General features: G+C 47.1%; 2 protein-coding genes across 8 annotated transcripts in view; one reads left to right on the top strand and one right to left on the bottom strand.

The window, feature by feature from the left end:
- Positions 1-1,085: 1,085 nt before the first annotated feature.
- Positions 1,086-2,283, top strand: LOC138817340 (CMP-N-acetylneuraminate-beta-galactosamide-alpha-2,3-sialyltransferase 1-like). The gene is made up of 3 exons (XM_070007830.1): positions 1,086-1,669; positions 1,781-1,962; positions 2,051-2,283. The coding sequence occupies exons 1-3, from the start codon at positions 1,364-1,366 to the stop codon at positions 2,124-2,126; spliced, it is 564 nt and encodes a 187-aa protein (XP_069863931.1). The 5' UTR covers positions 1,086-1,363; the 3' UTR covers positions 2,127-2,283.
- Positions 2,284-4,446: 2,163 nt separating this feature from the next.
- Cep250 (centrosomal protein 250) overlaps positions 4,447-14,939 on the bottom strand; it is a 60,756-nt gene continuing 50,263 nt past the window's right edge. For 6 of the 7 annotated variants that reach the window (XM_070007150.1, XM_070007149.1, XM_070007148.1 and 3 more), the window contains 5 exons: positions 13,844-13,957; positions 13,520-13,675; positions 12,858-12,959; positions 11,725-11,787; positions 8,670-9,373 (listed from right to left, as the gene is read on the bottom strand). In XM_070007150.1, the coding sequence (XP_069863251.1) occupies positions 9,107-9,373; positions 11,725-11,787; positions 12,858-12,959; positions 13,520-13,675; positions 13,844-13,957 (702 nt within the window). In that variant the 3' untranslated portion in view covers positions 8,670-9,106. Of the gene's footprint in view, positions 6,976-8,669; positions 9,374-11,724; positions 11,788-12,857; positions 12,960-13,519; positions 13,676-13,843; positions 13,958-14,939 lie in introns of those variants that run through there. The other variant, XM_070007152.1, reaches the window with a different exon arrangement.

Here is a 14,939-nt window from a genome sequence, read left to right as displayed (position 1 = left end):
TCAGCCTGGACAGGCTTGAGACTCTTATCTCTAATTAACCACCAAAAAGCCACAAGTGGTGCTATGGCTAAAGTAGTAAAGCCCTAGTTCTGAGCAAAAAAAAGCTCAGCAACAGTGCCTAGGCTCTGAGTTCTTCAAGCTCCAGTGCCATAAAACAAATACAGAAAAACAAAACTTTTCAGAAATCAACATCTGCAACAAAAACCCTTTCTGAACAATGTGACTTTTTTTTTTTTGTTGGTCGTGGGGCTTGAACTCTGGGCCTGGGCACTGTCCCTCAGCTCTTCAGCTCCAGGTGAGAGCCCTACCACTTGAGCCACAGCGCCACTTCCAGCTTTTTTTTTTTTTTTTTTTTGCTTATGTGGTGCCTCATGCATGCTAGGCAAACACTCTACCACTGAGCCACCTTCCCAGCCCCAACAATGTGATTTAAAAAAAAATCACATGTATTTACCTTGGTAACAGTTGTCAAATGGAAAAGAAAGCCAGGTATGGTGATACATATCTTTAATCCCATAATTCAAGAGGCTGAGATTTCAAGTTCAAGGTCAGTCTGGACTGCACAATCTTTTTTTTTTTTCTTTCAGAACTGGTGTTTGGAAGGCATCTATACCACTAGATCACCAACGCGCCCCAGAATTAGGGTTTGATCTCAAGACCTTGCACTTGCTAGGCTGGTGCTCTGCTACTTGAGCCAGGCCTCCAGCCAACACACAGGTCTTATCTAATAACAACAATGAAAGATCCAAAAATAAATCAGAAAATAAAGTCTACTCTGGGAGGTTTTTTGTATTTTTTTAAGACTTGATTCTAGTCCCTTTTATCAATATGATAAATTTTCTCTGTTCCAAGTAACCTCCCTTGTCCCTTTCTGCCTCCTACTCATCCAGTTCAGCCTTGACATGCATCTTCACACTCTTTATCCTTCTGTTCCATGAAGCTCTGCTCCCAAGCCTTCCTTGTGCTCTGGTGTGAATGGTAAAGTGAAGGAGGAGGCCTTGCTTGTGAGTCTATATAGAGGAAATCACAATGCAGCCTTTGTGAGGAGGTAGGACCCTGATATAGCTGGATTGGCTAGGAAGACCTCATTAGGTCTCAATGTCCTTGGGGGAGCCACTGGACACAAGGAGTACCACCTGCCCATTCTACCTCTCAGGCCTTGATCACTATCTTGAGTGGTGATCTGGAGTAGGGAGGCCATAGTGAAGTGTTGGAAGGTGTGCTGTGGAGGACTAGGAGAAGAAAGAAGCCACCAGGACAAGGTTCACTAAGAATTACTGTGACCTTCAGTCTTCTTCCTTCCCTAGGCCAACTATCAAAGCAAATTCACTACTTGTCAGGGGCACTGTCATTGCGGTCAGAGATGATTCGATACTGGAATGTGGGTCTAGTAGCTGCCTGTATATTTTCATTGTGGCTGATGGCCTCCTTCCCGAACCAGAAGTTCAACCAGAACCATCTCCATCATATGAACAGAATATGGTCAAGGTCCTGCCACAGTTCCAAAAATTCTTCCAGAAAGTGCAGCTGCCTGTGTGAGGGCTACGCGGGCACTGCCCGCCTCCAGGCTCCTGGAGAGTCTGATGGGGTTGACAGAGTCTTCAGAAGGGTCATCCAGCTCCTGGACAGATCAAATTCCGTGTCCTATGATGCTCTGCTCTTATGGCTGGTCAGTACATTCTTGGTCTTTATCTGGCCCCTGCATCCCAACCTCAGGTTCTAACCTTCTACAAGGAGACATGGGCTGAACAACTAAATTCCTTCCCCCACGGCTCCTTAGAATCTGCAGAGAGGCAAGTCTGAGAAGGAGGTGGAGAGCAGTCAGCTGGCAGATGTACCGCCCAAACGCCCCCTGCACCTTGTGGGATCTAGCTGCTGGACCTGTGCAGTAGTGGGAATCTCAAGATCCTTGTGGAGCTCTAGTGTCGGCTCCATGATCAACCAACAGGACTTGGTGCTCAGGTGAGTGCAGAGGAGGTAAAATCAGGCCAAGCCCTCCTCCACCTCCTATTTTTTCTTTTCCAAATGAACATCCTGCCCTTCCTTCCAGGAGAAATTGGGCCCCTCCTGTCCAAGGCTTTGAGGCAGATGTGGGGAACGAGACCACTGCACATGATGCCCCCTGAGGTTACCAGTGCACAGGACCTTGGCACTCCGCCGCTGCTGCTTCCACTGAATTCATCCAGAGTGGGTCATAAAAATACTATGGGAAAAGAGCTCTGCCTGGAGGTCAAGAGACTGTGGGGACTTGTGAGAGAGCCTTGTTGAATCCTGGGCACTTGAGCTTGGTGTGTCAAATGACTCTAATATCTTCTTACTCCTCCCCCCCCCCCCCATGCCAATCCCTTTTAACATTTTGGATAGTCAAGTTTCCTCTTGGAATCAGAGAACAAAGATGAGGTGAGGTCTCCAGGAAGGAAAAGGGAAAGGAGGATGTGGCTGTGTAGGGTCACAGGGACAGGTTTCTAGTTAGCACTCTCCTCCATTTTCTCCAGATTCTGGTGATCCACCTCTCCTTCTTGTATAAATCCAGGAATATTGGCTGAGAAGCCAGGGTCAGTGTCTGTCTTTGGGGTCTGAGGCTCTAGCTTATGCCTTGCACATTTGTGACCAGGGTAAGGCATCTGCTACTCACAGATCTTCATTCCATCCCAAATTTCTGTCTTCCCAGGGACTCTGCCTGGCCTTCAAAGCCCTGTATGATCTGACTGCTCCTCTCCTCTCTTCCAGGCTTCCACACAGGGTGCCTTGGAGTTTCTTTCACATCAGCTTTCTTTGTTTTGTTGGTCATGGGGATTTAATTTAGGGCCTGGGCTCTGTCCCTGAGCTCTTTTTGTTCAAGGCTAATGCTCCACCATTTTGAGCCACAGCGCCACTTCTAGTTTTCTGGTCAATTGGAGATAAGAGTCTCAAAGAAGCTGGGTACCAGTGGCTCACACCTGTAATTCTAGCTACTCAAGAGGCTGAGATCTGAGGATCAAAGCCAGCCCAGGCAGGAAAGTCTGTGAGACTCTTATCTCCAATAAACCACCAGAGAAACCGGAAGTGGCATTGTGGCTCAAGTAGTAGAGCGCTAGTCTTGAGATGAAGAGCTGAGGGACAGTGCCCAGGCCCAGAGTTCAAGCCCCACAACCACCACCAACAACAAAAAGGCCTTTCCTGCCTGGGCTGGCTTTGAACTGTGATCCTTAGATATTAGCCTCCTGAGTAGTTTGGGTTACAGGTGTGAGCCACCAGCGCCAGAATTACACATCAGATTTCTTATGTGTTCTCACACACCTGGGAAATCCTCTATACCCTCAGTCTGATGGGTAATGATGGGCTCTGCGGTTACTCTGATTTTCAGAGTCTACTTTCCCAGAAGATGAATTCCTTCCCCAAGAAGAAAGCTGCACCCTCAGTGTTGGTGTGTGTTTCCTGGAGTGGCAAGGGTGAGGGCAGGATCCAGCCCGCCATGACTATCTTCTGTCTTATCCCAGGTATCCCTGTTCAGTTTGGGGACTGATTATCTCAAAAGACAGTCCCATTACTGGGATGATGGCTATGTGTTGAAGGACATCATGCAAAGGTTCCCAAAAGAACAGGTCATCATTAAGCTGCAGTACTGAGGGGAAGGTAGCCATCTCCAGTGGAAACTGTTCCACTCGAGGCCCAAGGAGGCAGGCAGGAAGCCAAAGGGAACTGGAGTGCGAGAGTGATGGAGCTGCAAGTGGACCTGCTAGAGATCGTTCTGCTACTGAATAAAACCCAAGTCACTTCTCTCAGATTCCTCTCAGAGTGCTATACAAAGGCTAGGAAAGTGGCTCAGTGGTAGAGTGTTTGCCTTGCATGTATGAGGCCCTGGGTTCGATTCCTCAGCACCACATAAGTAGAAAAAAACCAGAAGTAGTGCTGTGGCTCAAATGGTAGAGAGTTAGCCTTGAGCTCAAGAGCTCAGAGGCAGTGCCCAAGCCCCATGACTGACAAAAAGAAAAAAGAAAAAAGAAAGAGTGCTATACATAGGGCTGGGAAGGTGGCTCAGTGGTTGCCTCTCATTCATGAGGCCTTGGGTTTGATTCCTCAGCACCACACAAACAGAAAAAGCCAGAAGTGGCGCTGTGGCTCAAGGGGTAGAGCACTAGCCTTGAGCACAAAGCTCAGGGACAGTGCCCAGGACTTGAGTTCAAGTCCCACAACCAACAATAACACAAAGAGTGCTATACATGACTAGGCGTCTTTTGTAGGCTTATTTTCTGTAGATGAAAAAAATATATAATTTGAAACTTCACTTATTACATTTAATATAGTGTTGGTATTATTTATTGAAACTATATAATATCATGGAGTAAATTATGTTAACATTACTAGGAGCCAAAAAGAAATTCAGAACATATATATGTATATATATACATATATATGTATATACATATATGTGTGTGTGTGTGTGTGTGTGTGTACACACATATGTATGGAGAGAGAGGGTGGGGGGGAGAGAGATCTGAGGATCATGGTTTGAAGCCAGCCCTGGCAGGGAAGTCCATGAGAATTTTGTCTCCTGGAAGTGGTGCTGTGGCTCAAAGTGGTAGCACACTAGCCTTGAGTCAAAAAATTCAGGGAAAGTACCCAGGCCCTGAGTTCAAGCCCCATGACTGGAAAAAATAAAAGCAAAACCAAAAAACCAAAAAAAAAACCCCCAAAAAAACCAAAAAAAAAAAAAAAAAAAAACCAGACCACAGCACACCACCAAATGCCACTTTCTTCTCCCTCCCCTAATCTTCCAGTAGAGCACCCTTTAGGACCTAACAGGTGGACAGCCAAGCAGTAAGGTGCTGGAAGGTTGAGAGGGATGGAAGTCAACTGGGCAGTGATATGCTGGTAGAGTTTGTAACCAGAGTTCCCTACATGTCCATTGCCTGTGTCACCCTCAGCCTGCACTAACCATGTGCTTTGCCACACAGAACAAGAATGTAGGGTTTTATGTATATGTGTATGTATGTACATTTGCTGGTACCAGGGCACAGGGCTTGAACCCAGGCTTCATACTTTTGCTCAGCTTTCCTAATCATGGCTAGCAGTCTACCACTTGAACCATGCCTCCTCCAGTTTGGCATTTTGCCATTTAACTGGAGATGACATCTTGCAGACTTTTCTTGCTTGCTTCAAATTACAATCTTCCCAGTCTCAGTCTCCTGAGAATCTAGGATTGCAGGCGTGAGCTGCTCATGCCTGGCCAAGAATATAGTTTTTTTTTTTTGTCAGTCCTGAGGCTTGAATTCTGGGCTTGGGTGCTGTCCCTCAGCTCTTCAGCTCAAGACTAGCACTCTACCACTTGAGCCACAGCGCCACTTCTGGTTTTCTGAATGGTTTATTGGAGATAAGAGTCTTTTGTGCCCGGACTGGCTTTGAACTGCGATCCTCAGATCTCAGCCTCCTGAGTAGCTAGGATTATAGGTGTGAGCCACTAGTGCCTGGACCAAGAATGTAGTTTTAATGGGGGCTTTGATGTTCCTGGGAAGTCTTGATGCTCACTTGTGGGGAATTCTGCTTTTGGATCAGCGCTAACCTGAATGGGCTAGCTGATTCTCCTTGACAGCCTGATATTGCTCCTGGACCAATAGATTCATCTTTTGACTCTACTCTTTTAGTTGGATTTTTTCTTTTTCTTTTTTGGCCAGTTGTGGGCCTGAACTGTGGGCCTGGGCGCTGTCCCTCAGCTCTTTAGCTCAAGGCTAGCACTCTACCACTTGAGACACAGCACTACTTCCAGCTTTTTCTGCTTATGTGGTACTGAGGAATTGAACCCAGGGCCTCATGCATGCAAGGCAAGCACTCTACCACTGAGCCACCTCCCCAGTCTGGCTTTTTTATTTCTTTTTACTCAGTGCCTTATGCTTGCTAGAACAATTGAGCAACCCCAACACCTCCTCCTTTTGTGTTACTTTTGAGTTTTTCAGTTTATGCTCGGGCCTGGACTGTGATCCTTCCATTTGTGCTACTGAATTAACAGGTGTGAGCCATCACACCCAGCTGAGATGAAACCTTGTAAACTTTCTTTGCCAGGACTGGCCTCAAAGCACTATCCCTTAATCTGCCAAGTGGCTAGGATTATAGGTTTGAGCTATCATGCCTGATTCTCACTGGCTCTTAACAAGTACTAGGGAAGGGCCCTCCATCTCCTCTTCCTCCAGAATCTTCCATGGCCCTTTTCCTGGCCTCATTGGATCACCAGAGGTCTCTTGTTGGCATGTAGGCTGTTGTGTCAGTGCTTGCCTGGGTACTGATTCTATTTCTCCTGGAGCTAAGCTCTTCCTTTTCAGTATTCATTGTGGAGCTTTGTCAAAAGAATGAGGAGCTGGATTAGGGGCAGCAACAGCCCATCTTACCTGGGAGTGTCGCTATGTGGCAAGAGATTCCTAAGAATTCTCAGGTACACCCTTCTCAGCCTTATACACACTTTCTCCTGACTCCTGGGCCATTCAATATTTTACCCCAAGTCCTCCCGCCTGAGCAAGCTTCAGTCCCTATGAAGGCATCTAAAAGTCCAGTGGCATTGATAGCAAAGGGCTAAGGAAAAGAAGAGGCCATAAAACTCCCTCTGGAAATAGTCTACTGATGCAACTAAATAGAATAGGGACAGTGAGGCGGGAGCACAGTCCAGGGAAGCCTCACCTCTAGTCTTTACCTCTCTCTCTGTCCTGGCAAACCATGGTCCCAGCAGGTGGAGGGAATAAAATCCCAGGGCCTTGGGAGTCTGTGTTGTGGTCCTTCTTCATTTGCCACTGTCTTATGTGTAGTAAGCAGAATTGAGCTTGCGCTCCTTCACAATGTTCAGTCACAGGGGGCTCACTTTGTGGAGCACTCTGGAAGCTCCTGTTTCTTTCTGCCCTTTTCTTCTGAGTAGAGGGTCAGGAGGCAGGATGTGAGAGCTGAAGGTGTTCTCTCTTCTCAAGTCAGACTTTAGTTGCAGGGGACCTGTCCCATGGACCATGATGACACCTGCAAGCAGAGCTGAGCTGAGAGGTTGCCTTGACGCCTCCAGCTCCACAGGAACTTCTTGAAGTCCTGCTGCTGGCCCAAGTGCTGTGGAGGTTCTGGCACCTAAACCTGGTAGGCCTGCTACAAAACCCGCTTCAACCAGCAGGGGGTGTCTGCTTCCAAAAGTCCCTGAACCTTTGATAGAACTGGAGGCCATCTTGCCTTTAGAGGCTGGTGGAGGGTCAGTTTAGGGCTCTGAGCTGCACCTTGTCCTTGACTACTTTCTCTGCTCGATCAATGGGGCCTCCAAGTTTGGTGCTAGAACTCAGGAGTGAGTGATTAGAAGTCCATGCTCTTCACTTCTTAGTGGCAAGTGGACTGTGCCTTCACACTAGGCTGTGATCAAATGATCCCACCTGCCTCATCCCAACAGACAATGGTAGCTTCTCCTCTAGTATGCACTTCATGCTAGATAGCTTTTGGTGACCAAGATGCTGGACATCTTGGATGGGAAACCAGAGAGTACAGGTGAGCATGGCACAAAGATTGTTGCTCCAACATACAAAGAATGGAGGCAGAAGAGGAGTTGTTCTTCAGCTTTGACGAAGTTGACTGACAATGGTCTTAGGCCCAAGAGCTGGGTTCAGTGTAATCTGTGTCTACCAGGTCATGTATAAATGACCAGTTCTGCCATAATCAATCTTCTTGACTGGCTGAATATATGGGTACGAGAGTCAGTTCTAGTTGATGTATCCAGGAAGAGACACTTAAAAGGTTTTTGTGAGCTGGGTGCCGGTGGCAGAAGGGTGAGATCTGAGGATCACAGTTCAAAGCCACTTTGGGCAGAAAAGTTCCTGTGAGACTCTCATCTCCAATAAACTCCTCAAAAAAGCTGGAAGTGGCACTGTGGCAAGTGGGAGAATGATAGTTTGAGCACAAAGAGGCTCAGGGACAGTGCCCAAGTCCTGAGTTCAAGCCCTAGGACCAGCTCATACACACAAAAAAGGTATTTGTGCACACACCCATGTATCAAGGAGAATGAGGACAGATGGAGACTCAACTCCATCTAACTTCAGCTAAGGACAAATGTCATATTTTCTTTTTGTCGGTCATGGGGTGGTGTTGTCAGCTCAAGGTGAGCATGTACCACTTGAGCCATAGTACCACTTCCAGTTTTATGGTGGTTAATTGGAGATAAGAGTCTCATGTACTTTCCTGCCCAAGTTGGCTCTGAACTGCAATCCTTAGATCTCAGCCTCCTGAATAGCTAAGATTACAGGTGTGAGCCACCAGCACCTGGAAAGGTCCAGAACTTTTAAGTCAAGATCATTTGGTAGTTCCTCATTGTCTAGGAGTTAGAACTGAAGGGCCTCCATAATCTACCTCTCCCAATCTCAGCCTCCATTCTCTGTCACAACCAGATCGATCTTCCCACCAGTGTGCTTAGCTCAGCTTCCCCCGTCCTTCAAGCACCGGAGCATGCCTCCTTTCCTCAGTCCCTAAAATTTCTTCTAGCCAGTGTACCTAATTCTCTGATTCACTTATGAGTGTTAATCTGGTCTTAATCAATTGGCCTCCAGGCTGTCAGTGGCTTTTCCAAATTACATCATCTCAGGCAGAAATTCCTGCAACCTGACAGGAATCTGTACATTTTCCTTAATTTCCCTGAAGAGCTTCTGCTATCCAGGTACACAGAGAGATAGCAGCCAAGGACACACAGATCCAGGGTTTATTGTTGAAGTGCTGGGAAAATACATTCCAGACAGGAAGTAAACTGGACCTCCCTGCACTTGATACACGCAGAATGTTCACAACATACCATCCACAGGCTGTGTGTATCACTGGAGCCTCCAGGCCTAGTGTGGACTAGTAGGTTCATCAGGTGATAAGAAAGCAGGGCTGTCTTGTTGGTCAGGAGAAAGCACTCCCCAGGCACTGTATGTTAGCAGGCAAAGGTGACTTGCCTCATTCCCACATGAGCTGGGGCCTTCTCCAGCCTTGCAGGTTTCCATCCTCTTCCTAGGAATGGCAGCTGGGTTGGGGAACAATACCAGATCCTTTCTTATAGCTGTGTGAAGGGCCCATGAGCCATTTTACAGTCATCTGAGTGTAAGCCACCAAGCTAGACTGTATCCTTCCCTGGCTGTGGGTGCTACCTGGAGGTGACCTGGGAGGTGCTGGGGCTGGGGTGTAGCAGGACTGGTGGTCCGGGGGATGTCAGACTTTGAGTTAGGGACTCATCTAGCTTGCGGGTCTCAGCCTCTAGGACAGTGGCCTCTGGGGCCTGGGCTACAGTGAGAAGTGAGTGGGACAGGCTGTGGTGCAGGCCTGCTAGTTCACGACTGGTCTGCACTGAGCGAGCGATGTAATCCTGCCTCTGCTTCCGTTCCAAGGCCAGCTGGGACCGCAGCAGGGCCACCTAATGGGTAGGAAAACCAAGGACAGCAATTAAGGACTCTGAAGTAGTCCCAATTCTTCTGCTCTGTGTTCATGTGGCTCTTGGTACACCACTGGAATGAATCTACCATATAATGGATCTCCAAATCAGGCTTTAGAGTGTTTGGGGGAAAGTATACTATGAACTAAGAGAGAACATAGTGATTCTCACTACTGGCTGCACATGTACAATAAATCAAGAGCTTAAGACAGCAACAAAGGGGCTGGGAAGGTGGCTCATTGGTAGAGTGCTTGCCTTGCATGCTCAAGGCCCTGGGTTCGATTCCTCAGCACCACATAAGCAAAAAGAAAAAAGCCGCAAGTGGCACTGTGGCTCAAGTGGTAGAGCGCTAGCCTTGAGCTGAAGAGCTGAGGGACAGCGCCCAGGCCCAGAGTTCAGGCCCCATGACCCATCAACTTTACTACAGGAAAATATGCATGTAATAAAGTGTCCAGGTTTTTTTTTTTGTTTTTTTTTGTTTTCATGCCAATCCTGGGACTTGAACTCAGGGCCTGAATTTCTTTTGTTCAAGGCTAGCACTCTACCACTTAAGCCATAGCGCCACTTCCAGCTTTTTCTGTTTATATGGTACTGAGGAATAAAACTCAAGGGGTCGTGCATGCTAGGTAAGCACTATACCACTAAGCCACATTCCCAGTCCATGTGTCCAGGTTTTTAAGTATACAATTTGATGATATATGTATATTTTGATGGATGTACTATCCTAACCAAGATTCGGAGCTGTGTGTGTGTGCGCGCGCATGTGCGTGAGCACATGCGTGCATGTGCCAGTCCTGGGCTTAAATTCAGGGTCCGGGCACTGTCCCTGAGCGTTTTTGCTCAAGGCTAGCACTCTAGCACTTAAGCCACAGCTCTACTTTTTTTTTTTTTGGTTGGTTGTGGGGCTTGAACTCTGGGTCTGGGTGCTGTCCCTCAGCTCTTCAGATCAAAGTGAGTGCTCTACCACTTGAGTCACAGCACCACTTCTGGTTTTCTGAGTGGTTTTTATTGGAGCTAAGAGTCTCATGGACTTTCCTGCCCGGGCTGGCTTTCAAACGCAATCCTCAGATCTCAGCCTCCTGAGTAGCTAGGATTACAGGCATGAGCTACCAGCATCTGGCACCACAACTCTATGCCTGGACCAGAGCTCTACTTTTAACTTTTTGGAAATTTATTGAAAATAACAGTGCCATGGACTTTCTTGCCTGTACTTTGAACAGAGATCCTCAGCTCTCAGCCTCTTGAGTAGCTAGGATTACAAGCAGGAGCCACCAGTGCCTGATTTGATACAGATTATTTTAATCTCTGTAGAAAATCCTATTATTCTCCTTTTGGGATATTTTAGAAAATAATCCAACTCAATTAGATTGAGGTGAGGCCTGGTATTAGTACTTTTTCAAAGCTCCCCAGTAGATCAAATGTACAGCCAGGGTTGAGAATCACTTTCAGCTTTTTCTGTTTATGTGGTACTGAGGAAAATCAAACCCAAGGCTTCACGCATGCTAGGTAAGCAGTCTACCACTAGGCCACATTCCCAGCCCTGTGAATGATTATTGAAAGAGGGCTAGAAATAAAAATTACTCCTGTAATCCCAACATTCAGGAGACAGAAGCAGGAGGATAGAGAACTGAGGTTAATCTGTGCTACACAGTGAGACCTGTCTCAAAAGAACAAAATAGGGCTGGGAAGGTGGCTCAGTGGTAAAGCGCTTGCCTTGCATGCGTGAGGCCCTGGGTTCGATTCCTCAGCACCACATAAGCAGAAAAAAAAAAGCCGGAAGTTGCACTGTGGCTCAAGTGGTAGAGCGCTAGCCTTGAGCTGAAGAGCTGAGGTGCAGCGCCCAGGCCCAGAGTTCAGGCCCACGACCGGACCCAAAAAAAAAAAAAAAAAAAATCAAAAGAACAAAATAAAAACACATCAAAATCCCACACTTATTACTCTCAGTCTTTGAAAAGAGATATGGGAGCCTCATGAGACAAGTAGGCGTAGTTTCCCCAAGGATGGCAGAGCTATCCCAGCTCCTGTTTCTGTTCTGCTGGTGACAGTTGTGCCTCCAGGGCACCAAACTGCCTGCTCTAGCCGGTTCTACACTTCTGTGTTCCCCTCAGCTCCTTCCTTTTTCCTTATGCTTTCTGTGACTGTCCCCAGGTGAAGTTGGCACTGAAGTCTTTCTTGTATCCATTGAAGACAAATTTCTCTAAAGGCAGGAGCTACAGCCCCTCTTCTTGCCAGTGACGCACAAAGGGCCAAACACACAATAGACACTAAACCCTTACTGCCTACATGTAAGGGAGAGAAAAGGGGCTTAGAAGGTGGATCCTTCCAACACCTACCTCTTTCTGCAGTTCAATCACATGCTTGGCATCTGAAGACACCCTCTGTACTCCTTTATCATCCTGAGGAAGACAAACATCTGTCTTGTTGCAATGGGCTGGGCATGGGCTACGGCCTAGAAGTACCTGAACTCAAGACTAAACCTCTACAGGGCATAGCCTGGGGTAAGGAGACAAGAGGGCCCACAGCAGTATAATGGGCACTGCCATGGGGGACTTGATGCTAAATGTCCAAAAAGCTTGAATGGTATTTGCTTCTGTGAGGTCCTTTTGTGTTGTTTGTTTTTTGCTAGTCCTCGGTCTTGAACTCAGGCCCTGAGCATTGTCCCTGAGCTTCTTTTTGCTCAAAGCAAGCACTCTACCACTTCAGCCACTTCCGGCCTTTCTGTTTATGTGATACTGAGGAATTGAACCCAGAGCTTCATGCAAGCTAGGCAAGCACTCTACCACTAGGCCACATGCCCAGCCCAAGAACTTTTTTTATTTAACGGAAATATACCATGCATCTGCTTTATACCAAGCCTGGGATGTGAGGTGAGGATGCCAGGGTGAAAAAAGATAAGATGCCTGCCCTTGGGAAGCTTTCTCTGTAAGAGAGCTGGAGAGCTAGAGACATAAAATCATCAGAAATAGTCCCTCTCTGCCAGTCCCTCTTCAACAGGCCAAGCCTGTTGAGGTTTGAAGGGCAAACCTCAGCTTAGTGATAGTTTAGGAAGTCTCAAACCTCTTTATGAGAAAAAGGGATGCTGTTCCCTGAAATGACAGACCTACATCTTATAAACTTAGTTCTATAAAGACATCTATGAAATCTCCAAAGCGGAGATCAATAACCCTATGCCCAAGATTCTGGCTAGCTTCCTTCTCCCAAGGATTCCTCTGTTATTTCCCAGGTGAGCCAGAGATGCATGCCTGAGAATGTACAGATACAAATTCCTGTGAATGCAGGGCTACTAGCCTTCACCCACCAACTCATCTTGGGCCTCCTTTCTCAGGGCTAGGACAGACTAAGCAGTGTGGAATCCAATCAGGAGTGGCTACAATGGCTGTTTCTACATCGGAGGATGGCTTGGAACATGCACTAGAAAGGGTTGAGTTTCTGATAGCTAGGGGTGCAGATGGGAAAAGAGATAAACCTGTTGTATGGGTGAAGAGGCCATGGCTTCACTCATCTCCTGGGACCCAGCTCGGGATGTGCGCATGGAATCCCTCTTCAGCTTCCTCCGCTCTCGCTCCACCTGCCCACATGCAAGTGAGAAATCAGATCTTGGCTTGGAGCAGTGCATGTACAGTGGTGAGTATAAAGGGATAGCAATAGGATTCAAGACTCCTTAGGCTGGGGAGAGCAAAGACATGTTCCTGGGGCAGAGGAGGTAAGCCATATCTCAGGCTCTTAGAGAAAAGGTAAGCAAACATTTTCTGTAACAAGTATCTCAGGTTTTATGGGCCATTCACAACTGCCCATCTCCATGGGCAAACTTCCACAGACAACATATGGTTGTGATCCAATAAAATTGTATTTTAACTTTTTTTTTGCCAGTCCTGAGGCTTGAACTCAGGGCCTGAGCACTGTCCCTGAGCTTCTTTTTGCTCAAGGCTAGCACTCTACCACTTTGAGCCACAGTACCACAGCCTTTTCTGTTTATGTGGTGCTAAGGTATCGACTTCAAGCATGCTAGGCTAACACTAAACCACCTGCCCAGCCCTAAAATTGTATTTGAGAAATAGGTGGGTTTGTCCTACAGGTTGGGATGTGAGTAGACATACATACTCACTGAAGACAGCAGACATTACTGACCTGCTCCAAGGTGATCCGCAGCTGGACATTGTGGCGCTGTAACCTACTTCGGTCAATCTCTAGCCGTGCCACTGCTTGCTGTAGATGCTCAAGCCTTTGTTTCCATGACTGCTTCTCCTCCATACAAGTACTAGGCTCAGCCTCTGCTCCTATGACCTGTGGAGAAGACTTGTGAATCTCACCTGGACAGCCCAACATGCAGCTATGGGGATCAAATGGAGAGCAAAAGAAACAGTATGGCAGGTTGGGCATCAGGGATCCAACCCCCAAGGAGGAGAAAAAGCCCTGACAGGAATGCTCTGTTAGGAGTTCCCAACAGCTCACCTCTTCAGGCTGTACTCCCTGTTCTGCTCGGGGCTCCTGCTCTGCTGGGTAGGCTGAGCAGGGGCTGTGTAGCCGCTCCTTCTCTAGAGTCTGTCTGGTGAGTGCCAGCTCCTCCTGGAATATGGAGGTAAGGGACAAAAATCACACTTGCCAATTTTTTAGTCAGATCTTCCTCTGCTCTCTCCATCCTCATAAAAACAAATTCCATTTCCTTACAGAGAGTAGACTTAGAATTCCTGGAACCTCTTAGCTATTCTAGAACCTTCATTTTCCAGATGAATGAAACGAGGAATATTCCTAAGATTTCAGGGTGAGCATTCAAGTGAACTAGGTTCAGAACTCCCATCTCGTCTTGGATCACAATAAAGTCAGGTGATGACCTGGGACATTGACATGTTCCGGAAAGCAAAGACTTGAGTCATGCAGAGTGGGATGCAACATTACCACTTATTAACTAAATGACTTGGGTCAAAAAATGAGTTTGCTCCAAACTCCAAATTTCCCCTTTACAAGTGACTACAAGTTCCAAAAAATATGGATGAATGGGGAAATGTAACTCATTTTTAGGCACCCTATGTTTTGTAAACAGTAACAGTCAAGAAAGAGGTCAGAACAGAGGAAAGGAGTGTGGGTGTGGTAGAGTGTGAAAGGAAGAGCTTGAGGGTTTTTTTTTTGGGGGGGGGGGCGGTCATGGGCCTGGGCGCTGTCCCTCAGCTCATTGGCTCAAGGCGAGCACTCTATCACTTGAGCCATGGCGCCACTTTCAGTTTTCTGGTGGTTTACTGGAGATGAGATTCTCATGGATTGGGCTGGCTTTGAACCGTGATCTTCAGATGTCAGCCTCCTGAGTAGCTAGGATTATACGCGTGAGCCACCAGTGCCTGGCAAGAGCTTGAGTTTGAATCAGACTGTTAGATCCAATCTACTTTGGCCAGTTACCAGCTATGACTTGAAACAAGTTAACCTCTGATTGCCATATCTCAACTATAAAATGAGTAGTGTCAGTTCCTTTTTTTCCAGGACAGTGAAAGAAAGGGAAAGTGGGGCTGGCATGTAAAATGCTTTAAAGGATGAAGAGTTGTACCTAAAAGATGCC

This window comes from Dipodomys merriami, unplaced genomic scaffold, assembly GCF_024711535.1.
Source record: "Dipodomys merriami isolate MVZ:Mamm:240054 unplaced genomic scaffold, mDipMer1.0.p SCAF_7, whole genome shotgun sequence".
NCBI classification, from domain to species: Eukaryota; Metazoa; Chordata; class Mammalia; order Rodentia; family Heteromyidae; genus Dipodomys; species Dipodomys merriami.
Note: the sequence above shows the minus strand (reverse complement) of the source record. Positions and strands in the feature narration are given on the sequence as shown.